Source organism: Alexandromys fortis, unplaced genomic scaffold, assembly GCF_014885135.2.
Source record: "Alexandromys fortis isolate MF-2015 unplaced genomic scaffold, M_Fortis_MF-2015_v1.1 scaffold_88, whole genome shotgun sequence".
Taxonomy (NCBI): Eukaryota; Metazoa; Chordata; class Mammalia; order Rodentia; family Cricetidae; genus Alexandromys; species Alexandromys fortis.
In genome coordinates, this window is record NW_026067961.1 from 6,839,856 (window position 1) to 6,867,472 (window position 27,617).

Sequence of the window (27,617 nt, forward strand, 5' to 3'; positions counted from 1 at the left end):
ATGGACTCGGAGGATGACCCCCTGCTGCAGGATGTGTGGCTAGACGAGGAACAGCAGGAAGAGGAGACCTCGGGTGAGGCCTATAGAGGTGTCTCTGGGGCACAGCTGCCCTCCGGAGCACAGGGCTGCTGGAGACGCTGGACGCTGCCTTCCCGGCCCCCAGCCTCAGGGTTCTGGAGCACCCTGGGCTGGGCCTTCACCAACCCATGCTGCGCAGGTCTGGTGCTGTTCCTCGGTTGCAGCATCCCCATGGTGCTGTCTGCCTTCATGTTTTTCTACTACCCGCCTTTGGACATCGACATCTCCTACAATGCCTTCGAAATCCGCAACCATGAGGCGTCGCAGCGCTTCGACGCTCTGGCCTTGGCCCTCAAATCCCAGTTTGGATCTTGGGGACGCAACAGGCGGGACTTGGCGGACTTCACCTCCGAAACGCTGCAGCGCCTCATCACAGAGCAACTGCAGCAGCTGCACCTGGGGAATCATTCGCGACCGGCATCCCGGACCCCTCGCTCAGCTTCGAGGGTCACCCCTGCCACTCAGAGATCAACAGCCAGTCCGAGTGAGCGACATCGACGCCAGGCTCCGCCCCAGGGGGACCAGGTAGCCAATCAGAGCCGATCCCGTCGGGGCACCTCGCGTTGGGATTACTCACGCACCTATGTGAGCGCCAACACCCAGACCCACGCACACTGGCGCATCGAGCTCATCTTCCTGGCGCGGGGAGACGCGGAGCGCAACATTTTCACGAGCGAGCGCCTGGTCACGATCCACGAGATCGAACGAAAGATCATGGACCACCCGGGCTTCCGGGAGTTCTGCTGGAAGCCGCACGAGGTACTCAAGGACCTACCTCTCGGCTCCTATTCCTATTGTTCCCCGCCCAGCTCACTCATGACTTACTTCTTTCCCACCGAGAGGGGCGGCAAGATCTATTACGACGGCATGGGCCAGGACCTGGCGGATATCCGGGGTGAGCAGGTGCACTGATGGCAAAGGACTTCGCTGAGCTTGAGCGTGGCCAGGGGGTGTGACATCAGTGGGGTGTGCAGCTGGGATTGGAAGGAAGAGGGAGAGAAAGCAACAGAATAGGATGCCACTGGGACTGTGGGACTTTGGGACTTTGGTTGAGTCCAGAGAGAAAGCACGAAGAAACACTTGGGGGTGGGGTTGGTTAGAGAGGGCCTGGAAGGAAGTGTATCTTAGTTAGGTTTCTATTGCTGTGATAAAAAACACTGTAATTAAAAGTAACTTAGAGAGCAAAGAGTTTATTTCATCTTGCACTTCGACATCATGATATATCATCGAAGGAAGGCAGGGCAGGAAGGCAAGGCAGGAACCTAGAGGCCGGAACTGAAGCAGAGGTCATGGAAGACCGCTGCTTTCTGGCTTGTTTGCTCCGTTTTCTTTCTTAAACACCCTAGGACCACCTGCCCAAGAATAGCGCCCACTTCTGTCAATTATCAAGAAAATGTTCCCACAGGCTTGCCTACAAACAATCTGATGGACCAGTTTTCCAAGTCAAGGTTCCTCTTCCCAGCTTCCCAGCTTCCCAGCTAACATTAGCTTGTGTCAAACCACAAGACAAAACAAAACACTAGCCAGGACACAGAGAAATATGAAGACATAAGGTTTAGAGTATCCTGGGGGTCGGGCTTTAGAGAGTAGGGTCTGGGATGGAGGGAGGGCGCAGGCAGGATAGGGATTTAACAGGATTATAGACTGAGCCTTGGAATCAGGTGGGGTTCAAACTAGAATGAAAGCATAATTTGCTTAGTGGGAACTGCCTGCTCAGGCAAAGAAGGCTCATCCTTAGGAAGCTGTAGATCCTGTGTCGGATGTTGTAGTGGAAGGAGGGCTGCTGGCGGGAGCTGTGCACTGAGCTCTTTGGATTTCCCTGTCCCCTGCAGGCTCCCTAGAGCTGGCCATGACTCACCCCGAGTTCTACTGGTACGTAGATGAAGGCCTCTCGGTGGATAATCTGAAGAGCTCCCTCCTGCGCAGCGAGATCCTGTTTGGAGCCCCGCTCCCCAACTACTACTCAGTAGATGATCGCTGGGAGGAACAGAGGGCCAAGTTTCAGAGCTTTGTGGTCACCTACGTGGCCATGCTAGCCAAGCAGTCTACTAGGTAGGAAGTCCAGCGACGCCCATGTGCGCCTGTGTGTGGGTAACACCTACCTCTGCTGAAATGTTTGGCTGCTAAGTTCAAGGCCTTGCCCTGGCACTTCCTAGCAGGAAGTGAGAGCCAGGCCCTGAGGATTTAATTTTAATGCCTTCTTTCAGATTCACAGAATCTTTTCTCTTGTCGAATTATTGGTGACTCAGGAGGAAAACACACCTTGACTTAACGCGGAGTTACACGAAGCGTCGCTTTTCTGGCTTCGTTGGTAACACCAGCGACTGAGAACAGTCCGTGGTGTTTGCTGTCTTCATCCTCCTGTGGTTTTGTTGTGCGCGTTTTAATTGTACGTACATTTAAAGCCCCCCAGCCCATTCTGTCTTGCAGAACCTGCTCACTTCTGCTTTATCTTCGTGTTTACCTTTCCTGTTGCTCCTCGTTACTTTCTACGGTTTCATGCTTCCCTCTGGGACCACTTTCTCTGTGTCTGAAGAATTCTTTTTTACTATTCTCTGAGTGCAGATTTGCTGATGGTGACTTCTGTTTTGTTTGCCTGGAAAGCACTTTTATTTTACGTTCATTTCTCTAATCGACTTCACTTGTGCCATGTCCCAAATTGGCAGCTGTGTTTGTTCTCTGTTTTAAAGACGCTGCTCCATTGTCTCGCGGCTGCCATCGTTTTCAGTAGAGAAGTCAGCCGCAACTCTTTCTTGTTGTTCCTGTGGTTTGTTGAGAATTTTTATTACGCTTGTTCATTATGTGTATATGAACATGTGTGGGCACATGCATGCCCTGTGTGCATGTGGAAGCCAGAGGACAGCTTGCAGGAATTTGTTCTCTCCTTCCACTTAGGTGGGTTCCAGAACCACCCACGGAGCTCCCTTACCCACCGAGCCATCTTGTCTGTCCATTGCGGCTCTCTTAAAATGACTGTTTTTCCTCTCCTTTTATTTTTTTTAATATTTATTTTATTTATTTATTATGTATACAATATTCTGTCTGTGTGTATGCCTGCAGGCCAGAAGAGGGCACCAGACCTCTTTACAGATGGTTGTGAGCCACCATGTGGTCGCCGGGAATTGAACTCAGGACCTTTGGAAGAGCAGGCAATGCTCTTAACCACTGAGCCATCTCTCCAGCCCCTCCTTTTATTTTTTTATTTATTTTTATTGAGCTCTACATTTTTCTCTGCTCCCCTCCCTGCCTCTTCCCTCCCCTTCTACCCTTTCCCAAGGTCCCCATGCTCCCAATTTACTCAGGAGATCTTGTCTTTTTCTACTACCCACGTAGATTAGATCTATGTATGTCTCTCTTAGGGTCCTCATTGTTGTCTAGATTCTCTGGGATTGTGATTTGTGGACTGGTTTTCTTTATGTTTAAAAATCACTTATGAGTGGGTATATGTGATAATTGTCTTTCTGGGTCTGGGTTACCTCACTCAAAATGATGTTTTCTAGCCCCATCCATTTGCCTGCAAAATTCAAGATGTCATTATTTTTTTCTGTGTGGTACTCCACTGTGTAAATGTACCACATTTTCCTTATCCATTCTCCGCTCGAAGGGCATTTAGGTTGATCTGTCTGTTTTTTAAATGTGTGTGTGTTTTTCGTGTGCATTCGTGTGTATCGCGTGTGGGTTGTGCCACCCTGTGAGTGCTAGAACCTGAACCCAGGTCCTCTGCAGGCCCTGCCAGTGCTCTTAACCACTGAGTCATCTCTCCGGCTCCCTTCCCCATAAGACCCTCTGTAAAGGAAGTATAAATGTATGTATATACAGCAAATGATTCATTTAAACTTTCAGCATTTTTTACTCAAAGGAAAATGATCTACCTAATTCATCAAAATAAGAAAGTCAGAGATCTTTTCTTCTTGGCTATTATATATGAGGCTAAGGAAATAAAAAAAATTGTTGCGTTATAATTGACACCTGACCAACTGTATATACTTACATTTTAATCCTAACACATCCACTGTCAAGATCGTGAATTTCCCAGCACATTTCCTTATGTCCACTGACAACCGTCTCACCCTCCTCCACCCCTCTTCCAAACTGCTTCCCAGCCCCAGCCCTAGCAATCAGTTTCCATTTTTGTTTTGTTCAATTTTATGTGTACGAGCGTTTGTCTGCATGTATTTAGATGCACCACATGCATGCAATGCTCTAAGAGGCCAGAAGAGGGCATCTATGTCCCTGGAACTGAAATTACAGACATGGGCCAGCTGTCAGGCAGGTACTGAGATTTGAACCCTGCTAGAGCAGACCGTGCTCTTAACTGCCGAGCCACATCTCCCAGCCCCCACTTTCTGCTTTCTACCAGCATTCAGAGACATTCCTTTTCTAGAATTTTGTATACATAGTATCTTATAATCTCTTTTGATGGAACTCATTCATTCCTTCTAGCCAGTCTCAATTGTGCCCATGTTTTTTTACCATATTTCAACAGTTTATTGTTGAACACGGAATAGTACTCCATTGTATGGAGGTCATATTTTGTTCATCTCTTCACACGTTGGCGAGTGAGTGTTTGTGTTGCTTTCAGGTTGAACCATTACAGATAAAGCTCCCGTGAGTGTTGGTGTATACATTTTTGTAGGGGCAAATACTTTTTGCCTTAGAGAAATGCCTCAGAGCAAAATGACTGAGCAATCATGGTGGGCCTATGTTTAACTTAAGAGACTTCCGGAGTTCTCCAACGTGGTTGCCCTGGGTTCAGTCCCAAGTACCAGGAGATAGAAAAGTCTGCTGGACTCTTGAATGTGATTGACACCTTAAAATACTGCATCTTTGGACCCATGAACATGGTACATCTAATGTCATTTTTCATTTTTTTAAATATTTATTTATTTATTATTTATACAGTTAGCCAGAAGAGGGTACCAGACCTCATTACAGATGGTTGTGGGCCACCATGTGGTTGCTGGGAATTGAACTCAAGACCTTTGGAAAAGCGGGCAATGCTCTTAACTGCTGAGCCATCTCTCCAGCCCTCATTTTTCATTTTATCTCTAAGAAGTTTCTATTTTCTTGCTCCTATAATAATATAATTTTAAAATTTACTCTCCAGCTGTTAATTTATAACTTAAATTTATAATGGCCTTTGTGTTCTACGACCTTGTCAAACTTAGGGTTTTCTGTTGTTGCTGCTTTGTTTTTTAGGTTCCGTTGCATTTTCCACACAGATAAGCATATGTTAAACTGATGAAGACAGATCTACATTTTCTTTTCAGTACAGATACATTTCATTCCCCGTTTGCTTGCTGACACCGTCAGACCCTGGTGCTGAACAGATGGAATGAGGAATTCTTTTATTTCTTCAGGGTGAATTATTTCTTATGCTTTTATTTTAATCCTATTTTTTAGCCATAACTCTCAGTGGCTACTTTAGGATTTATAGGGTACCTCCTTAAGTATCACGGTGTATCTTTGAGATGGTAGCATAGCACACAGTTATAGCCTTCTGGGTTTCCTGTGGCCTCCACACTACTGTGGTCCACGTTCTGTTTGTTAGGAACCCCACACAACCTTATTATTTTTAAGTGGCCAGTTGTCTTTTGTAGAGATAAGCGGAAACGTTGCATTTCTTGCTCGTGGCATTTTCATCTCTGGTGCGTTTTATCCTTACTGCAGATCCTCCTTCCTGCACGCTCTCATCTTCCGTCGGCCTGAGGGGCCCCCTCAGCATCTTCAGTATGTGAGCATACCAGAGGCAATTTCTGGCTTGTATAGTGGACAGAGTTTTGATTTTGCCTTTGCTTTTGAAATGTATTTTTGCTGGGTATAGAATTCTGGGTTGGGTTTCCCCTGAGTGTCTGGGGAGGCTGCTGTGCCGTGTTCTGACTTTCATTTCTTACCAGAAGTCTGCCGTCACTCTTCTCTTTGCTCTGTGGTATGTGACATCTCTTTTCCCTCTGTCATTTTTTTTTCTCCTGTGAGAGTGTCGGAGCAGCTCACATGTGATGCACCCTATCGTCCATGTGCTTGTTTGGTCTTTGGAGCTCATGGTTCAGCTTCTTGGATCGGCAGGCTCACCGTTTTCATCAAGTTTAAGGAATTTGCCAGTGACTGGAGAATCTAGTAACTGATGCGCGAGGCTGTCCTGGGTACAGCAGCGCTGTCATGCACCTGCCTGGGAGCCACAGCGCTGTCCAGGCGCCTGCCCTGGAGCCACAGCGCTGTCCAGGCACCTGCCCCAGATCCACAGCCCTGTCCAGGCGCCTGCCCCGGAGCCATAGCACCTACTTTATCTCTTATCTCAGAGGATCACGGTCCTCTGTGGTCTGTTGTCCAGAGTCCGATTTCATGTTTTCTCATATTTTAAAAGTTTTTTAGATTGATTTATTTTTATTTTTTATGTATGTGAATGTTTTACCTCCGTGCATATAAGTGCACCACGTGAGTGCTTGTCGGATCCCCTGTAACTGGGTTATGGATGGTTGTGAGCCACCATATGGGTACCCGGGATCACACCCAGGTTCTCTGTAGGAGCACAGGTGCTGTAACCACTCAGCCACCTCTCCAGCCCTTTTTTTTTTTTTTTCATATTTCTGTGGTTGCGGTGGTAAGGCCAGTCCAGACATCAAGCTGTCACTCCGGCACCGCTGAAAATGTCACTCTTGCTTGCCTCTTAAAGCAGCTTGGGTGCCGGAGAGATTGCTCGGTGGCTGAGAGCATACAGTACTCTTCCAGAGGATCTGGGTTCAGGTCCCAGAACGCACGCCAGGTGGCTCACAGTCACCTGTAATTCCATTTTCAGGGAATCTGAAAACTTCCATGAGCCTCTGTGGGTACCCACACATCCATGGCACACACAAAGACACACACACACACAAATAAAATTTAAAAAAAATTCTTAAAAATACAGTTTGGAGAGGACTGGGTATGGTGGTGTGCCTTTAATGCCAATTCACAAGTCAGAGCCAGATAGACTACTGTGAGTCCAAGTCTAGCCTGGTATACATAGCACCTTCTAGCCAGCCAGGGATACATAGTGGGACTCTGTCACACAAAGCTAAAAATAAATAAAATACAGTTTGGGGTTGGGGAGATTGCTCAGTGGCTAAGTGTTTGTTGCCTGACTGTGAGGACCAGGAATCGGCTCTCCGGAACCCACATAAACGCCAGGTGACTGTCACAGCCCACCTGTAATTCTAAATCTTGTAACGTGGAGATGGAGTCCCAGAGCAAGCTGGCTAGCCAGTCTAGTAGTGCTAGAGGACTCTGGGTTCACTTGAAAATGAATATGGCAGAGAGCGCCATCAAGGAAGACTTTCTGCATCAACATTAGCTTCCACACAGACGCAAGTGCGTCTGCACACACATGCACTCACACACATATGAGCAGGCGTGTACATTCCACATCCACATTCACCCGAGAGAAAGCAACTTGATCTTCCTGGTAGGTTCTGTTGCCATAAATAACTTGTAGTTTGCACACTGAACAGCAGTGTAAAATGGGATTATCTGGAGCCGGTTTGATTGTCTTTAGATTCTGCTGTGGACCGTTGAGAACTGAAGGTGACATAGGGGTTGGTTGTCACTGATTATTATTGGTGTAGAATGGTGGCTATCAACCTCGGCTGTACACTGTATCACCTGGGAGATTTGGGGGAGGGGACAAACACTTGGTTCAGCTCCACCCAAGAAATTAAGATTTAATTTGCTTGGCATCAGGCCTAGATATTAAGACTTTTGGAAGCTCAAGTGATTTTAACGAGCAGTCAAGGTAAATTGCCGTGGGTGAAGGGCACAGCTCCGGCTCTCAAGTGTCCACAGTCATCTTCAGTCTCTCTCTTGTATTTCCTTTCTCCATGGCCTCCCTCCACCAGCAAAGTCCAGGTCCTCTATGGGGGCACAGACCTCTTCGACTACGAGGTGCGCAGGACCTTCAATAACGACATGCTCCTTGCCTTCATCAGCAGCAGCTGCATCGCAGCCCTGGTCTACATCCTCACCTCCTGCTCAGGTACTGCATCCCGGAAGGCTCATGTGAGCCAGCGTCTTCTCTCCCCGCAGCACGTGCCAGCCTGCTCAAGCGTTCCGGGATAGCCTCAAATCTGGCTTGTCGGTGCTGGGCCGGATGACACTCAGACACCACGACAACTGTGTAGGGGCATCTGGGATATTTTTAGTCTGTTATGGATTACTCGAGAGCCTACTCTATGTACCACATCAGCTTCCCTTTAGCCCATAACCTTCCTCCTCACCGCTGCCCCCTCCTCACCTGCACCAGCTGCCTCTAACGGCTGCTTGTATACAGTAGGTGTGTGCTCTTGCCCAAGTGAGCAGAGATAGAAAACTGGACAAGGTACGCAATCATCCATGCAGCAAATATTAATTGGGCACTAGCTGTATGCCCGATGTTCTGACACCTCTGGATCCAGTGGTGAACCAGACATAGGTTCTGCACAGCGGGACCGCTAATCCCCTCGGGTGACACACAGTATAAAACACTCACAATTCTCTCCTTGTCTGTGAGGTTGTCTGGAAGACGTCCCATCTGCCACACGGGCCTTCTGTAGGAATGAAGGGCTTCAAATTCTGCCAATTGTCCCTCCACCTGACTGGGAGCAGACAGAGTGGTGGGGGGGGCAAGATGAGGGGCTGAGGTCAGGGTTACTGAAGGGGGCCTGTGTTCTGTGAGGGCCCTGCCATGGCCCTTATGCTCCTCCCACTGCCCAGTGTTCCTATCCTTCTTCGGGATTGCCAGCATCGGTCTCAGCTGCCTGGTGGCCCTCTTCCTCTACCACGTGGTCTTTGGCATCCAGTACCTGGGCATCCTCAATGGAGTGGCAGCCTTTGTGATCGTGGGCATTGGTGAGTTTTCCCAGCCGCAGCACAGGACTCCCGATTCTCCAAGAAGGTATCCTGGGTGGTGACGAAGGTGGTGGGAACACAACTCAACTTTGGAAGAGGGCTGGGTGGGACCAAAAAGCATGATGGATGGGGCTTGAATTCAGTGAGTGTGGTCAAGGAGTCTGGCACAGGTGGGACTTCAGACTGTGGGTAGATCTTGGAGACTTGAGTGGGGTCAAGGAACATGGTAGGTGATGCTAAGCCACAGTGGGTGGGGCTTGGAGACACTGGGTGAGGCCAAGGAGTCTGGTGGGTGGGGCTTGGCCATAGTGGGTGGGGCTTGGAGACACTGGGTAAGGCCAAGGAGACTGGTTGGTGGGGCTTGGCTGTAGCCAGATAGCCCTCCTTAAGCCAGTGCTCTGCCAGACTGTCCCACACCTGGCCTCAGGGGCACAGTAGCAGGGCCTGAGCTGAGCTGCCCTCTGGCTGGGCCTCCCTCCTACAGGTGTGGATGATGTTTTCGTGTTCATCAACACCTACCGCCAGGCCACCCACCTGGAGGACCCCCAGCTGAGGATGATCCACACCATTCAAACAGCAGGCAAGGCCACCTTCTTCACCTCGCTGACCACGGCCGCTGCCTACGCAGCCAATGTCTTCTCCCAGGTGGGAATCCTGCCCCAAAGTCCCTGTCCTGGCTTCTCATCTGCCCACACATGGCTGGCTCCTGACCCCAGCACCTTCATCTCAGGGCCCTTGCTGTGACCCCGAAGTCCATCTCTGTGATTAACCACCCATTCCAAAACCAACAAGTGGGGTGATTACAATCGTACCGTTAGTAATTGGTGCTCGCAAATAGGTACCCCGCCGTGGCCCTGGGGAACCCGGCAGGTTCTGAAGCTCTTTTCATGTGATCTTTACAACCCAAGATAAAAGTATAGTCACCGTCTCTTTTCTTCCTAGCACAGAAACTTGGGGCTCAGAAAGGTAAAGTGACTCATGGTCACATAGCTGGTAAATGGCGACCCCTCTGCAGTCTCCTCGCTCCTGGCTTGAGCTCTTTCCCTGGCACCTCATGCCCCATTTTCATCCCTCATACAGTTGGTCTGTCTGTCTGTCCCTCTCCCTCTCTCTCCTCCTCCCCCCACCTCCCGTCGCTGCTCCCACTTCCATATTCCTGAGTGGGTCCTGTGTACCTACAAACACATCTTTGAGAGACTCCGTGACCTGACCCTGTAGCTCACATAAACCTCTCTGGGCCTCAGACCCTCAGTGGGTTATTCTGGAGCTGAGAAGAGCAGGTGGCAAGGTGGTTTTATAAACTTCAGGTCTACCTGCTCATTGGTGAGGGTTTCCTCCAATCGCCACGGCCCCAGGCAGGTTCCTGTGGGATTTCTGGGGATCCTGTATCCTGCTTTCATTGCTGGGTACCAAACTTCCCTTCCTTCTCAACAACTGGCAGCTTGGATTGGGGGCATGTGTCTTGACTTGGGTAATAGCCGCTTCGGGATGTTTACTCTGGCGAGGTGCTGTTCCCAGCTGGCTGCAGGTAGACCCGAGTCTCTGCCCTCAGGTGGAGCAAGCTCTTCCTCTGCTGCTGTGTCCAGTGAGCCCCAGAATCTGGCATCCTCCAGACCTGGTGCTATTGTCCCGCAGCCAAGCCGTTCCTACTTTATCCTGGAGAGAGCCAGCTTTGGGTTGGCTCTGGCCGTAGAGACAGCCAAGCCTAGCTATTATCCTATCCTCGTGCCTCCTGGTTGCAGATTCCAGCTGTGCATGACTTCGGCTTGTTCATGTCCCTCATTGTGACCTGCTGCTGGCTGGCTGTACTGTTCACCATGCCTGCGGCCCTGGGCCTCTGGAGCCTCTACATGGCACCGCTGGAGAGCTCGTGCCAGAGCAGGTGAGTGGCCTGCACCCTTCACACCCTGAGTAGCCACAGCACCCAGCCCTCTCTTTCCAAACCCTCTGGGCTTCTGTGTGCTCAGCCCTTGGCTAGGCAGGGACAGGGAGGGAACAACTGTTGCCTAACATCTGCTTGTGGTCACATGTGGGCAGGAGGTGGGCGTCCTTATGGACTGACCATCTTTAGCCATCTTTCCCCTCAAGGGCCCAAGGACCTGTGTCCTCTTACTCTGCCTCTTATGGAAATGTGGACTCTGACCTAGGCATAGGGTATCATAGAACAGCTCTTTCACCTGCCGTGACCCTTTGTGTCCCCAAGGAAGAGCGACAGCTGAGGGTAGATGGCCCCAGAAGAACTCAGCACTGGCTCTGGTAGTCGGGGCTGCCTTTTCCTGAGAGGCAGGGGCAGCCATGTGCTGCCTGGGCTCATGCGATTTCCTGACCTTGCCCCATCCTCTCTGGGTGCTGTGACTCCTAGCCTCATGCCTGTCCACTGCCCTCCATAGCTGCCACCAGAAGTGCGGCCGCAAGAGCTCCTTGCATTTCCCTGGGGACCTGTTCGCAGCTCCAGAGCGGGCTGGGGGTGGCCCTGCCCAGGGCCCGCTACCCTACCTGGATGATGACATCCCCCTGCTAAATGTCGAGGATGAGCCAGGTGAGAGCTGGCCAGCCTGACCAGGGACGTGCAAGGATGGGCGGGTCCCAAGGGGGCCAGGCCAGATGGCCTGTGGGGACCTCACCTGGTGTGTGGCCTTCCCCAGGCAGGTGTGGGCCAGAGCAGGTTGAGGCCCAGACTTTGACTGGCTACCACTCTGCCTAGCAGTGTCTCTAGAGCTGGGAGACGTGTCGCTGGTATCTGTGCCCCGTGAGGGTCTGCAACCCGCCTCCGATGGGAGCAGCAGGGGCCAGCTCCTGGCCCAGCTTCAAGAGCTGTTGCACCACTGGGTCTTATGGGCAGCTGTCAAGAGCCGCTGGGTGATTGTAGGTAAGTGTGAACAACTCCCTCCTTCGGCTCCACCGCTATGGTGGCATGAGGGTAGACACACCCCCACCAAAACCAACCAAACAACAACAACGAAACAAGTAACAAGCACTGGGTATGGAGTAGCACCTAGAGACCTGCGTGGGACCTCTTCTCTGCCTCCTCCTCCTCTTCCTGCATAGGCTGCCCCTGGGCCTCCTCCACACAGCTCACAGGCTGCCCTGTGCCAGGCAGGAGAGCAAAGTCCTCATGCTTAGCCCTGGAATAGACTAGCCTGGCTGAGTTTGAACCCCGGTTCTGTCCACCGCGACCTTGGCTGTGCCAGGCAGTCTGACACTTGAGTTCTTGTCCTGAAAATGAAGGTGGTAACGGTGCCCAGGGTGTAGGGCATAGCTTGGTGGTAGAAGCCTGTTCCGGGCCTGGGTTCTGTCTCAAGGGTCTAGGAAGACAGCTCTCAGGAGCGTGATGTGTTTATAAAGGTCTCAGCTTGGCACAGGTGGGGCATGCCAGGTGCTCAGTATGCATGAGGAGCCTTCGCCTTCTTCAGTGGCTCATCAGAGCTGCTGCAGTCAAGGGGAGGTATCAGGTCCATGGGGACTGTCAGATGCTCTGAGACACTAGCTGGCTGTCTTACCTAGGGTTTCTGTTGCTGTGAAGAGACACCATGGCTGAGGCAACTCTTATAAAGGAAAGCATTTCATTTGGGGTGGCTTACAGTTTCAGCGGTTCAGTCCATTATCGTCCTGGCAGGACATGGCGGCGTGCAGGCAGACATGTTGCTGGAGAAGGAGCTGAGTGTTCTACATCTTGATCTGTAGGCAACAGGAAGTGGTCTGAGACACTGGGCAGTATCTTGAGTGTATACGACCTCAAAGCCTGCGTCTACAGTGACGCACTTCCTCCAACAAGGCCATGCTCACTTCAACAACACCACACCTCCTAATCATGCCACCCCCTATGAGATTATGGGGGGCTCAGTTACATTCAAAGTGCCACACTGGCCCTGTGGAGGAGTGTCAGTTTGTACCTTACAGCCGGGCCCCTGCAACTCCACAAACGCCATAGCTGCCTCTGCCTCTGGTGGAACTACTCCCCCACTGCCCGCTCTCCACACTGACAGCGGTTCCGCCAGGGTGGGGTGCCAGCCTCATCCACCTCCCATGACGTCTTCCTCACAGGACTCTTTGCCTCCATCCTCATCCTGTCCCTGGTCTTCGCCAGTCGGCTCCGCCCCGCCAGCCGGGCCCCATTGCTCTTCCGGCCTGACACCAACATCCAGGTGCTGCTGGACCTCAAGTACAACCTGAGTGCCGAGGGCATCTCCTGCATCACCTGCTCAGGTGAGGATCCCCACCGGCTGAGCCCACATCCTGTGGTGTCTGAGCCCACTGTTGGCCTGACTATTGCAGAGATGCAGTGAGCAGGAGGGACAGACATCCCGGGCTCGGGGGGCCACACTGCCAAGTCGGGGACACACTGTCCCAATAGCAGAAGGGAGCCTTTGTGGAGGGAGGAGAGAGTGCTCTGTGGGCATGGATATCTCGGAGGGCTGCCCGAAGGTGGTGTCTAAGCAGAGACTTAAAGAATGAGAGTCACCAAGCTAATAGAGCAGGGGAGAGAAGGCATGGGTTAGCCCGAAGGAGAGGAAGGAGCTCAGTGAGGCCAGGTGGGAAGGGGCAAGGAAAGAGGGCTCTAGGCTGCGGGCAGTGGCGGTGATGGGGGAAGAGCAGAGCCAAGCCTGAGAGGAGTGGCTGCAGGAGCTGAGACTGGTCCACGTGTTGATGGGAGGAGCAGCATCCTGGTGGGGAGCTGGGTTGATGGACCAGCTGGAGGTGGGCAGGAGGCTGGCACCATCTCTGGAGGAGCCATGGAGGGGCTCAAGAGTCAATTTTAGGAGAGATTTGGTACCTCTATGAGGATGACACAGTAGGTGTTGATGAGCAAGAGGGGGAAGAGTGGCTTCCAAGGTCAAGGCCCTTGCTTGGGACAGGGAGACCAGGGGTGGGGGGTGCGGCAAAGGTGAGCAAGTGAAACCACTCTGCCCTGCTAGGCAGAACCAGAATGAGAGACTGCTTTACCGAGCTAAGTGGCTGCAGCTTGGGAGAGGAGCCCGGCTGCTAGTGCTGTAATTGCCTTCACTTAGTTAGGGCGTTGTTCCCATTAACCCAGACTTCCCCCCTTGGTCATGGCATGAGCCGAATGCATGATAGCAGACCGGAGCAGACAGCATAGTCAGCCCCAGCTCAGCCCCCGGGTCTCAGCCGCTCTCCATGTTCACAACACACACTCCCAGGGACCCCCCGCCTGACCCCTGCCACTTCCCAGCTGGACAGATGCCAGAGCAGCCATCTAAAGGGGAACCACCTCACCCCCTTCTTTGTGTGGCAGCAAAGAGGGCTATGGATCTACAAAGGGCAGCCTCTCCCAAACTCCTCTCATTTCCTATGCCGTCCCTGGTCCCCGAAACTACGACTTTCTCCTCTGCCGATGCGATTAATAACCCTGACCTTTGGTGGTTCTGAGGGCTGATATTGTAATGTGTGGAATTTCTCTCAGTTTAAACCAACATTTTGTCTGTCGTGCTACGACAAGGCAGGCCGTTTCCCAGCCTTACCCTCCCCTGATAATTGGGAAAGTGAGGCGCAGAGTGGGCATGTGGGGACATCGCCAGATGGGGACAAAATAAACATCTGATGTTTTTCTCGATTCCGTTGACTCTCCCTCAAACCACTGATAGCCACTCCTCCCAGCCTCTGGGCCCTTCACAGATCCTGGCCTGTTCTCCTAGACCACCAGGCGTGGCCAGAGGGATCCCCATGTCCCTGACTCAGTGTGTGGGGGCAGGTCTGTTCCAGGAGAAGCCCCACAGCCTGCAGAACAATGTCAGGACATCCCTGGAGAAGAAGAAGCGAGGTTCTGGGGCTTCCTGGGCCAGCCGGCCTGAGGCCACTGCGCAGGGTGAGTGGGGTGGGCGGGTAGATGCAGCCTGGTTCTCCCGTGTCTGACTCCACACGGAGAACAGATCACACCTAGAGAACAGATCCTCCCTCCATGGGAACAAGAACCTGTGTCCTTGGGTTGTTTAAGGGACAACATATGAAAAATCAGGGTCCCCATCTGCCATCTCAACAGCCCCCAGAACTCAAGGAGAGCTCAAGGCCTCTTCTGCCAACTGCAGCCTCCTGGTCACCAAGGCCATTCTGAGAGTCAGTATAAGGGTGTCCTGAGCTTTGATTCATCTCTCGGGGATTTCCGGAAGGAGTGCTGGGACAAGGGGAAGTGACTCTAGTGGACGGTTATCTTTATCCTTTCCCTGTCTCCCAATTTTATTGTTACCAGCACTTCCCACCATTGCCATTACAGACCTAGCCCCATCTTTGACACTGTATCCCATGGATGGCAACACCAGCCTACTTCATTGCTGGTGTCTCCAACATCATTTGTGTGACTCTGTGACTGCTGCCATCTGCCACCATCACTGTCACCACCCTGCCCAATGACCGTCACCACCACGATCTCATTCCATTACCTTCACCTCCCACTATCATTCCCGTGGACCCTTTCTGATAGGATGGGCCCGTGTCAACCCCTTGAGGAGGAGCCCAAGCTCAGCGCTCAGCTCCTCGACCAACAGGGCTAAGGTGGACTTCTGTCCCATCCTGAAGCTGTTAAGGTCACCACCCACTCCTCTTCCATCCCTTGCTTCTTCTCAGAGTCCATGAGCACCGTGTACATCTCCAAAGTGAAGAGCAAAGGACGCCCGGCTGTCTACAGGCTGTCCCTCAATGCCAGCCTACCAGCCCCCTGGCAAGCTGTATCCCCTGGAGATGGAGAGGTGCCATCCTTCCAGGTGAGCCTCAGCTGTCAGGGAGTTATCACTGGTGCCATGCTGGTGGATACCGGCCATGTAGGCAGGGAGCAGGGCCCTTGAGGGTTGAGCTGCTCCAGGCACACGAGGTCCAGTCCATAGCAGTCAGATGTGTTACGGGGCTTACGTCCAGGCAGACCTGGGTTTGAGTCCTAGCTCTGGCATGTGCAACTTGCATGTTATTGAGCAGGTGATTCAGTTTCTCTGAGCCTCTGTCTCCTCATCTATGAAATGGGGTTTAAAAGATGTTGCTGGGTGGACAGGGAACAAGAGTTGTGTGCCACCTGACAGATGGAACGCAGTATCCCCGCTGGCAGCCCATAGTTCATCCTATAACCAAGAGGTTGCCCAGAAGACAGCCTCCCAGGTTCACCCAGAGACAGTGTCCCCTCAACAGGAGGACTATCCTTGTCCCTTTACCCTTTCCCACCGTCCAGATATCTGGCACAGAAGAACCTACTTGGTCAGATTTGTCCACCACAAATGCCCTCCCTCCCTCCACGCCCCTGCCTGACCTCCCTTCTCGGAATGCCCTTCTCCCCTGCCCCTTCTCTCACCTGATGGTCCTGTCTGACTGACTCTGGCCCATCTGGAATCTGACAGCATCCCCACTGCCATGTCCATGAGGGCGGGGCCTTGCCCTTCCTGCCCAGGCTTGGTCCTTAGATCCAGGGACAGAACCTGTCCCAGGGAGACACCTAGTTTCCTAGTTTCCCTTGCTGTGATAACATGCCTTGATGCAAAGCAGCTTAGAGGAGAAAGGGTGGGGTCTATTTCAGTTGACAATTCTAGGCTACCAGTCTATCATTGTGGGGAAATCAAGGCAAGAACTTCAGCTAGTCACATCAAATCTCCAGTCAAGAACAGCGGGAAATAAATGCATGCATGCTCACTTGCTTGTACTCAGCTCTGCTTTTCCATTCATATGCAGTTCAGGACCCCCTTTCTAGGGAATGGTGCTGCCCGCAGTAGGCTGGCTCTTCCCACACCAGTTAACTTAATCGAGACATCCCCCACAGGCCAACCTAGTGCAGAGGGTCCTTCATTTAGACTCTTCTCCCAAATGACTTTTGGTTGTGTCAAGTCGACAATTAAGCCTAGCCCAGTAAGTTCTTGATGGAAAGAAATGAGGTTCCGAGAGAAAGGGAGCAAAGGGAGAGAGGAAGGGTTGCCCAGCTTTCAAGTTCAAGCCTAGGCCTCTGAGCTCTGGGAAGCAGGACAGGGTGGGAGACAGGCCAAGGAGGGAGGGGACAGACCTTGAGGCCGGGCAGGCCCAGGCAGCCTCCCCGAGTCACGTGTCTTGTCTCTGTCAACCCATTGCTTAGGTGTATAGAGCGCCTTTTGGTGACTTCACCAAGAAGCTGACCGCTTGTATGTCTACAGTAGGGCTGCTCCAGGCGGCGAGCCCCTCCCGCAAGTGGATGGTGACGGCCTTGGCCTGCGACGCCAAGCGGGGCTGGAAGTTTGACTTCAGCTTTTATGTGGCCACCAAGGAGCAACAGCATACCCGGTAAGAGCTGGGCAGATAGGCCTGTGTGCACCGCCCAGACCTTCTCTTCTCTTCGCTTCTCTCAGTCTAGGCAAGGAGATATTAGCAAAGATTACTGGCCCACAATCCCCAAGCCCAGTCTGTCACTTTTCCTGTCAGCTCTGCTTTTCCTGTCACCATGGCCATCTCTTGGATTCACCTCAGGGCATTGGCGGTCACCGTCTCCTGTACTCGGAACATTCTGCTCAAGTCCTTCTGAGCTTCCCTTCTCCAGATCCAAGTTTCTAGCCTGATGTCACCCCTGGGGGAGGCTGTCCCTGAGCAGAGCCCCTGCCCCATCGCACATCACCCCAGGCTCTCCATGCAGGCGTGTTGGTCTGGCACGTGACCTGTCCCACCCCAGGAAAGGTGCCCTTCGGGGCGCTCTGAGCGATTGCTCTGGTGCATCCCACACTTGGTGTGGTGTTTGGCACTCAGTAGGTCTCCACTGGCCGGATGAGTGTGTGACACACTTCCTGTCCGAGGTTCTCACTCACTTGTAATAAGCAAGCAGCTGGTTTCCTGCGCCCTCTCCTACACTGCCGGGGAATGGCACAGACTGTATCCGGTGCAGTTTCTGCTTTACACTCAGTCTCCCACCCCCCCGGCATGCAGCAGGCACCTAATTCTTGCTGAATGAGAGCTACATTCTGCACCACATGGAGTCTCAAGCCCCCAAGGCAGTCATGTCCCCAGCTTTATAACCTTGTGTTATGAACACAGCCTTATTTATCAGGTAAGGCTGTCTTGTCATAAGTATTCAGGCATTCATTTCACTAACACCAAATGTGAGCTGTGTGTCCGCATGCTGGAGGCAGGGTGGGGTAGCGAGCATCTCTCTGGGAGACAGGCAGCTACCAAGTGGCAGCTGCATGCTGGCAGACTAGGATTCACACTCGGGAGCAGCCCAGCCCCATTCCAGGAGGGTATCTCAGTGCCACGCCTACACTAGTGTGCTGCCTGGGCATTGTGGTCTGACTGGGAACTGGCATCAGGGCATTCAGCTCCCCCATCGCCACAGGTTGACTTCATTTGGAGCAGAGAGGTGAAGTCAGGAGGCAGCAGGTGTTGAGGTGGCTCTAGCGAGGTCCTTTCCAGCCAAACATCCTTGTCTCGGGGTGGACTGACTGCGGCTGAGCCCAGGGCTGGGCTTGTTCTGTATGCACAGATGTGGCCCGGAGCCTAGCAGCTCCCTGGATGAGCATTCTAGAAGAAACTAGAAGCCAGTGGCAAACTCAAGGCTCCTTGACTCCTCGGGTTTCAATGGGTCTATAGGCTGCTGAGGTGGGACACTAAGGGCGGCCCTAGGTCCTTCCTGAACTCTGGAGGGCTGTTCCAAAGCTGGACCTTTGTGCTCCCCAACCTGTGCCAGTGTGGGAGACTGAGAGCCAGAGGGAAGAGCCTTGATCAGGGCCAAGTTAGTCTTGGCAAAGTCAGGGATAAAGCAAGCCATGAGATTCCCAGCCCTGGGTACCCTCTGCTCCTGTGCCAGGGGAAACACAGCTTGGTTCCCACCCTCTGTGACCCCTGAAATGGTCTCCTTGCCTTGTCTTCCCCAACCTTTCCTGGACTTCCTAGGCCAGCCAGGCCACCTCACCTCACATCCTTTGAGTTTTCTTGGCCTTCCCGACTCAGCCTGGCCTCCCTGCCTCCACAGGAAGCTGTACTTTGCCCAGTCTCACAAGCCCCCCTTCCACGGGCGCCTGTGTGTGGCGCCACCTGGGTGCCTGCTCAGCTCCAGCCCCGATGGGCCCACCAAAGGCTTCTTCTTTGTGCCTAGTGACAAAGGTACTTGTCGGGGCACATCCCTGGGGGGACCGAGGGGGCCCTCAGAAGCCTGGGCCCTCCCCTCAGTGTTGGCTCTGACTCCCCCCTGCAGTGCCCAAGGCCCGCATCTCTGCCACCTTTGGCTTCAACCCTTGTGTGAACACAGGCTGTGGGAAGCCAGCAGTGCGGCCACTGGTGGATACCGGGGCCATGGTCTTCGTGGTCTTTGGCATCATTGGCATCAACCGCACCCAGCAGATGGACAACCACGTTATCGGGGACCCGGTACGGCCACTTTGGACAGGTGTAGCCCGGCTGCAGCAGCAACCTTGAAAACTGGCACGTGTGCATGGCTTGCCCGTCCAGTCCTTCACTTACACTCATGACAGCCCTGAGGGGGCGTTGTTCCCCTGGAGGACTGAGCAGAACTGATTGAGAATTACTCAGGAATATGGGTACATTTGGGGACCCACGCTGGCTATATGGCCCCTTTAGGGGCGGGAACAGAGATGAGAGGAGTCACATGTGAAACCTGTCCTCTGGTCCTCCTCTGGGGTGAAGTATGTAGACATCACTGAACGTGTGTGATTGAACGACCTTGCAGGTGTACTTAAAATGTCACTAGAGGTCATGTTTGGGTTGGGCACAGGCATGGCAGCACATGCTTGTAACAACAGGAAGAAGGTGAGCTCTGTCTTTGCAGTGCAGATGGACACTGTCCATGTGCAGAGCAGGGGTGGGAGACCGAGGAGGGGACAGGCAGGCAAGATAGAGCAAAGGAGAAAAGCCTTGCATCCAGTTGAGAGGAAGAACAGAGACAAGGGCAGGGGACTGCGGGATGAGCTATTACTGGAGCAGAGGCACCAGAAGGGCAGAGCAAGGGGAACAGTGGGTACCACATGAGGGGGTGACATGGTAATAAAGTTAAGGGGAGCGGCTGAAGGGTCTGAGCCCACGGTGGGAAAGGGGAGCCTGGGACTGAGTCCACAACTCACTGAGTGCCCGGGCCGGTGTGTCTCCTTGGGAAAGGGCAGCGTCATCTACGACAGCAGCTTTGACCTCTTCAAAGAAATCGGGCACCTGTGTCGCCTCTGCAAGGCCATCGCGGGCAACTCGGAGCTGGTGAAGCCAGGCGGGGCCCAGTGCTTGCCCTCAGGTATGTGAGGTCCTGGTTCACAGGACACAGCCCAATAGTGCATGCCTAGTGTTTGGATGTCTGTGCTGGAGCGTGCCTATACAACGCTCACAACTCTATACAAACACTTTCCCGATATGCACGGGCTTGCGAATAGATGGGCACACATGCCTAAGGCGTGATATGTGTACTAGTGTAATGTATAGGAATACCTCAAGGGGGGGCTCTCCCAAAATTGAGAGCAAGGCCAGTTGCTGGTCCAAAGACTACCTGGCTGAGGTGATCCAAAATGTTACTTCCCACCTCAGCGGCAAGTGTGGGCTGTAGGACTCTTAACGACACCGCCCAGTGTTTGCAGACACATTGGGAGCTTGAGAGGCAGGTGAGGGTGTAATGTGTGGGTCCGGCCACTCTTCCCGTCACAACCTCCTCTTGCTTCTTCCTACAGGGTACAGCATCTCCTCCTTCCTGCAGATGCTGCACCCCGAGTGTAAGGAGCTGCCTGAGCCCAACTTGCTGCCAGGGCAGCTATCCCACGGGGCAGTGGGTGTCAAGGAGGGCCGTGTGCAGTGGATCTCCATGGCCTTTGAGTCGGTGAGCCTGGGGGCACTGAGCAGTGTGCTTGTCTTGAACGCATGTCCCCCTACACTCCTGTTTCTCTGCCCCACCAAGGAAAGATACCTCGGCTCTGGCCTGAGGCTCACAGCTAGCAGTTGTCAGTGGCAAGCACTACCCATCTGACTACACAGCTTCGTCCTTTCTGCCACATAGATTAACTATCTGTGGGAGGAAAGGGGGCCCAGGAGATGCCCCTCTGTCATTTTTATGTTCTCTCAGCTCCGCCAAGGGAGGTACAGGAATAAGTGTATACACACATGCACACCGTCATATCACCTGGCCTGGCCTCCCTGGTGTCCTGCTGCCTCCCTATACAGACCAAGGTCCCAGCCTCTACCTGATCCTGGTGACAATGACATTGTAGATTAGACCCCCAGTTCTCTCTGTCCTCTGATTCTCCACCTACAAAGCAGGGTTAAAAAGCCTTCCCTAACTGGGCATTGGTGGTGCACGCCTTTAATCCCAGCTCTCGGGAGGCAGAGGCAGGAGAATCCCTGTCAGTTTGAGGCTAGCCTGGTCTATAGAGAGTCCAGGACAGTCACCAAAGCTACACAAAGAAACCTTGTCTCAAAAAAAAAAATTATTATTAACAGTTCTGATGTTTTTCAAACGTCTTGCTTTCAGAGTCTCCTCTGAGACTCAAGGAAGCGCTCAACTGTGAGCCCCTGTGAAGCTCCATGACCTAGGCCTCTTGCACCCTGCATACCTGCAAACCAGCACCGTGTAGATGATACCACGGTCTGACACCAACTTGAGCAGTATATGGCCCCCCCTTGGGCCATGGCTTCAGTAGCCTCTCAGTGCCCAGGTGGCTGAACTCAGAAAAACACTTCCCTGGGTGGCCCTGTGTTTGCCAAGGGAAATCTTCCAAACGAGCTATCACTTTTACGCCCCAGAGTCTAACTCCTTCCCTGCTGTCCTAGTTCAAAATGGTTGGGCTTCCTTGATAGTTAGTGCCGATCTACGAAACAATCCTTCTCAAGCTTTCAGTTGATCACCTTTGTGAGAGGACTCCATGTTTTTCAAATCCTTCTGCTCTGCTTTTGTTTTTGAATGCTCATTTTTACCATAAACTTGGCTAAAAGTGGGCAGCATTAACTGTGCCACAGCCTCAATGCTGTGCTGTCTTGGAACTTCTTTGGCTAAATTAATTCATCTGTCACCCTTAAACGAGTCCTCTCACCATGTTTTGAGACTTGCTTAATATCTTCCCAGTTGCTGTTTGTTTTAGTTGGGGTTATTGTTGCTGCAATGGAACACCATGACCAAAAGCAGGTGGGGATGAAAGGATGAGTTTGCCTTATACTGCCGTATCACTGTTCATTGAAAGAAGTCAGGACAGGGACTCAAACAGGACAGGAACGTGGAGGCCGACATGGAGGGGTACTGCTTACTGCCTTGCTCAGCCTGCTTTCTTATAGAAGCCAGAACCACCTGCCCAGAGATGGCATCACCTACAACGGGCTGGGCCCTCCCTCCCCCATCAGTCACGAATTTAAAACAATGCTCTCCAGGCCTGCCTACAGCCCAGTCTTAACAGAAGCATTTTCTCAGCTGGGGTTCCCTCCTCTCAGATGACTCTAGCTTGTGTCACGCTGACATGAAACTGTCCGGCACACTGTGATAAATACCTGACAGAAACAACCCAAGGGATACAAGGTGTGTTTTAGCTCCGAGTTCCAGGCCACAGTCCGTCATAATAAGTCACAATGACAGGAGCTTGAGACATCTGGGCACACTGCCGTCATAGTCAGGAGGCAAAAAGTAATGAATGCACGCGTGTGTGAGCTCATCTCTATACACTCTTTTAAAATTATTATTATTATTATTATTATTATTATTATTATTAATGTATGAGTGTTGCCTATGTATATGTCTGTATGCCACATGTATTCAGTGCCCATAGAGGACAGAAAAGGGCATGGGATGTTTTGGAACTGAAGTTACAGATGGTCGTGAACCAGTACGTGAGTGCTGGGAGTCAAACCCAGGTCCTCTGCAAGAGCAGCCAGTGCTCTTAACCACTGAGCCATCTCTCCACCTCCTCATCTCTAGTCTTATACAATTCAAGCTTCCCTACTCAGATAATGGTGCCAAGATGAGTGGGTCTTCTCATCTCAAGTAATATAATCAAGATAATCCCCCGGACATGCCCTCAGGTCCACCTGACCCAGACAGCTTCTCACTGAGAGTTGCTTCTCAGGTCATTGCAGGTATTTCAGATTGATCATTAAAAATTATCCATGACAGGGAAATAGACAAGATGTAGACAGTGATTTTTGCCAGAATATAACATGAACGAATATAACATGAATAAAAGTCTAATTTCCAAAGGAGTCCTTGCATCCACTGAAACTTCAAGCACACAGTCTTTACTGTCCAAATTCCTGTCAGCATTCTGATCTTCCACGCTCCAACCAGAATGGCCCAATAAACTCTGGTTAGAACATCCTAGAGTTTTTCTAATTCCTCCTACAAACTTCTAGGGGCATAATGGTCAGGGTTAGTTACAGTAACAACCCCACTCCTGTTACCAGTTTTCTGATGGTTACTATTCTATCACTATGACCTAAAATACCTGACTGGGAGAAAGAGTTTACTCCCTCATGACTGAGACGGGGTGGTGGAACAGAGTGTTTCCTGTCATGGTGAACCAGGAAGCAGAGAAAGAAAATTTCAAAAGTATTTTCCTAACATTTATTTAGTTAGGTCCCCAGCCCATGGGACAGTACCACTCATATCCAAAGTGGGTCTTTTCCTCTCAGTTACTGTAACTCCCTGGAAATACCTTCAGCATACTCACCCAGGGGTGTGTCTCATCGAATCCTTAGTGACTCTAAATCTAGTCACATTGGCAACGAAGACTGGCCATCCCATCATCTTAGACATTTTTTATTTATTTTACATACAATTACAGTTTCCCCTCCCTCCTCTCCTCCCATTCTCTCCTCTACCTCCCATCTATCACCCCCCCATCCACTCCTCCTCCATCTCCGTTCAGAAAGGGGCAGACCTCCCATGATATTTAAACATAAATTTTTTTTGTGACATTGGCAACTGGGCATGGTATCATACACCTTTAATCCTAGTACTTGGAAGGCAGAGCCAAGTAGATTTCTGTGAGCTCAGGGCCAGCATGGCCTATATAGTGAATTTCTAGCCAGCTAGGGCCTTGTGGTGAGACCCTGTCTCAGAAAGAAAGAAAAATACATTGTCACAGTTGTACTGTCCTTGATACCATCCATCTACAAAGCTTTGTCCCCATTAATCGCAAAGTTCTTGCCCTTCCTCCCAACCCTTGGCAACCCCCACTCTATTTTCTGTCTGTGTTTAACTACACTAAATATATCATATAAATGGAATCACAGATTTGTCCTTTTCATGAGCAACATGTCCTTCAAGATCCGTCCGTCTCGTAGCATGTGGTGGAACTGTCTTCCTTTTTACAAGCTGATGCCACAGCCACCTTGAGACTGGAGATGCCCTTGATCCTCTCCACCACCCAGCAGGTCATCCCCTTCCCAGCTGAACCTCAGCAGCGCTCACTCACACGTATGCATGCATGTGCACACACACACACACACACACACACACACACACCTGTGTGTAGACGTGCTGAGGCTAGATCATAGCAGAACTGGGTCAGTGAGGCAACACAAAAGAAAGTTCTAGGTCCCTTTTAGGGCTGTGCACTGTGAGCTAGCAGGCTGCCCAAGGCACTGCAAGCTTGCATAACCAGCCAAGAGGCAAGCATCTGCCCAGATGTTCTGAGAGCCCAGAGGAGGCACGTCATGAACAGAAAGAAACCAGTCTTAGGGTCATGTGGAGGGGCTTCCCGAATAGGCAGAAGGTGACATGAGGAAGCATGGAGGAGTCTAAGAGAAAATTATGTTGGTTCAGAGCCAGCGGCAGCTCATGGGGGATGGTTCAGCCCCCACATTCTCACAGGACACCTCCGCTGGTGACCACACAGTAGCTGTCTCTAGGAAATGCAAGAAGACCCACTAGTCTCACCAGCCCATGTCCCCTGCAGACCACATACAAGGGCAAGTCCTCCTTCCAGACCTACTCGGACTACCTGAGTTGGGAGAGCTTCCTCCGGCAGCAGCTGCAGACCTTCCCTGAGGGCTCAGCCCTGCGCCGAGGCTTCCAGACCTGTGAGCACTGGAAGCAAATCTTCATGGAGATCATAGGTGGGTGTGGGTCCAACCCTCCTGCAGGCCGGCTGTGAGTAGCCACGCAAAGGCAGTCACCCACAATGAGGGCATGGTGTGGTCTACACCACTCCTCTGCTATCCTGAGTCCTGGCTCAGAACCCAAGGAAAATGGGATACAGTTGCCAGACTACTGATGAGAGGCCAGAGTGTGGGTCCTCTCCTGCTGGTGGCATCTGGCCATGTGTGATCTTGAATTTGGCCACCTGGAAAGGAACATTTGGACCAGTGAGGTGGCTCAGCAGATAAAAGCACTTGCTGTGCAAGCCTGATAATCTGAGCCAGTCCCCCAATCCATGGCGGAAAGAGAGAACGAACTCCCCTAAGCCCTCTGACCCCGACCTGTGTGCGGGATCAATGGGCTCACATACAATAATAATTTTAAAAGTAGGGTCATGGCCCTTCCTAGGGTCTGCTCTGCTCTGGGGCCCTGTTTAACTCCTTGAACTCCAAATAAATTTTGCTTGTGGGCAGACCTTAGAGAAAAGCTCAAGATGGCTAAACTAGCTGTGATTGCCTCTTCCTACAAAGCCAATAACCTCTGTCCTGGGGTCAAGAGGAAGCACAGTCTCTGCGCCCTGCAGCCCCTGAGTCCCTTCTTTCCTCCCTTGCAGGGGTACAGAGTGCCCTGTACGGCCTGGTCCTCTCGCTTCTCATCTGTGTGGCTGCGGTGGCCGTGTTCACCACCCATGTCCTCCTTCTGCTGCCTGTGCTCCTCAGTATCCTGGGTATGTGTGCCAAGGGTGGTGTGTCCTGGGGATGAGGTCAGTAAGGATCTGTGGCAGGCGACAACAGGCCGGGCTCATGGGAGTGGGACCAGGGAAGAGTCTTCTGGACCTCTGAGCCTCTGGCCACCCAGTCCTAGAAAAGGCCTTGTTGCCATTCTTACCCCTATGAAAAGACCCTCAGTTTGGCATTATGTGACCGTGACACACAGAAACTACATGCCTGTGTTCCCTGAGTGGAGCCAGGTATCTCTGTGCCATCGTTCAGGTGAGTGACACGTTGCTGGACCCACCCCCTCCCTCATCTCTTCCCTTCTCTCTGGCATTGACCCTCGTCCCTCTTGACTCTGGATGTCCCTGTTTCCTAGGGACTCTTCAGGACCACATGGATAGGGGGATGTCTAAGTGTACCTCTGCTGTCCCTCCTGCAGGCATTGTCTGCCTTGTGGTGACCATCATGTACTGGAGCGGCTGGGAGATGGGAGCCGTGGAGGCTATCTCGCTGTCCATCCTGGTCGGCTCCTCTGTGGATTACTGTGTCCATCTGGTAGAAGGCTATCTGCTAGCTGGGGAAAATCTGCCCCCACACCAGGCTGAGGTAAGCTGTCCTGTGTATGCCTGACCCCTGACTCAGCTCCCACCTTGGGTCAGTAGGAGGGCCCATAAGAACAGATGATCATCCCATACTCCACCCATAGGCAAGCTGCATCCTAGGAGCTGTTCCCGACACTGCAGCGTCACAGTCCACAGCCCTGGGAGCACGGGGTATCTTTCCAGCCATGAGAGCACAGCCCTGCAGCCCTTGGGTCATGTAACAGCCAAAGCTTGCTGTGAACCTAAGGAAGGGATGAGAGGTGGGGTTACTCTAGTTAAATGCCTATTGAGTGATAAAATCCCCCTGACAAAAGCCAGCTTAGAGGAGGAAACATTTATTTGCTTTATAACTCCACTTTATGGTCCAACATTATAGATGGATCAGGGCAAAAACTTCAAACATCTGGTTACATACTTCTTCAGTATAGAGCAGAGAGAGAAACTGAATGCATGCTCTCTTGCTAGCTCGCTTGCTGCTTGAGCTCAGCTTGACTTATCCACTCTTGCACAGCTCAGGACCTCCCCTGCCTGGGGAGTGGTGCCGCCCAGAGTAGACTGAGTCTTCTCACATCTGTTAACCATCCCCACCAACCCAACCCGATGCAGACAGCCGCTCACTCAGACTTTTCTCCCAGGTGACGCTAGGCTGTATCAAGTAGACAATTAAAGCTACCTGTCCTAGGTTTGATGTGAAGACGTGGACCAAAAGGTGACAGAATTAAGTCAGCTACACTCCTAATCCCTTTCAGGTTGAAAGACTGGAATAACTCCAGTCAGAGCCCCCATGTATAAGGACCCACCGTGCATACCCTCCTACCTACATCCTTTCTGCATGTCTGTGCCCTGTGACCCTCCCTTGTGAGAGTCCCACTTACGAGGTGGGAGCCAGTCTCAGGCAGAGCCAGCCTGGGGCAGCAGTGTATGCTCACCCGCATCACAGTCAAGCCCAGGTCTAATGCCCGCAGTGGGTGCTCAGCCCTCCCCACTCTCTCTCCACTGCCTCAGGATGCCAGCTCTCAGCGCCAGTGGAGGACGTTGGAGGCCGTCCGGCATGTTGGCGTGGCCATCGTGTCCAGCGCCCTCACCACCGTCATCGCCACCGTCCCGCTCTTCTTCTGCATCATCGCCCCGTTCGCCAAGTTTGGGAAGATCGTGGCGCTCAACACGGGCGTATCCATTCTCTACACGCTCACCGTCAGCACCGCCCTGCTGGGCATCATGGCGCCGGGCTCCTTCACCCGGACCAGGACTTCCTTCCTCAAGGCCCTGGGTGCCGTGCTGCTGGCGGGAGCCTTGGGGCTGGGTGCCTGCCTTGTGCTCTTGCGCAGCGGCTACAAGATCCCCCTGCCCAGTGGGGCTACGCTATAG

At 52.2% G+C, this 27,617-nt stretch overlaps 1 protein-coding gene across 1 annotated transcript; it reads left to right on the top strand.

Annotated features, from left to right (window-relative positions):
* On the top strand, positions 1-27,617 carry Disp3 (dispatched RND transporter family member 3). Its single transcript, XM_050153392.1, has 20 exons — positions 1-973; positions 1,911-2,130; positions 7,947-8,083; positions 8,800-8,934; positions 9,419-9,579; positions 10,677-10,816; positions 11,325-11,473; positions 11,642-11,803; positions 12,979-13,140; positions 14,645-14,758; positions 15,514-15,650; positions 16,994-17,178; positions 18,854-18,984; positions 19,076-19,248; positions 19,993-20,119; positions 20,547-20,692; positions 24,750-24,909; positions 25,545-25,658; positions 26,087-26,253; positions 27,255-27,617. Exons 1-20 carry the CDS (start codon positions 1-3, stop codon positions 27,615-27,617), a joined length of 4,056 nt encoding a protein of 1,351 aa, XP_050009349.1.

Bases quoted from the DNA above. Each gene is read 5' to 3' on its own strand.
- Disp3 (XM_050153392.1), top strand. From the start codon at position 1: ATGGACTCGGAGGATGACCCCCTGCTGCAGGATGTGTGGCTAGACGAG. The intron at 17,179-18,853 runs GTAAGAGCTGGG...CTGCCTCCACAG, and splicing joins AAGGAGCAACAGCATACCCG to GAAGCTGTACTTTGCCCAGT. The intron at 18,985-19,075 runs GTACTTGTCGGG...TCCCCCCTGCAG, and splicing joins CTTTGTGCCTAGTGACAAAG to TGCCCAAGGCCCGCATCTCT.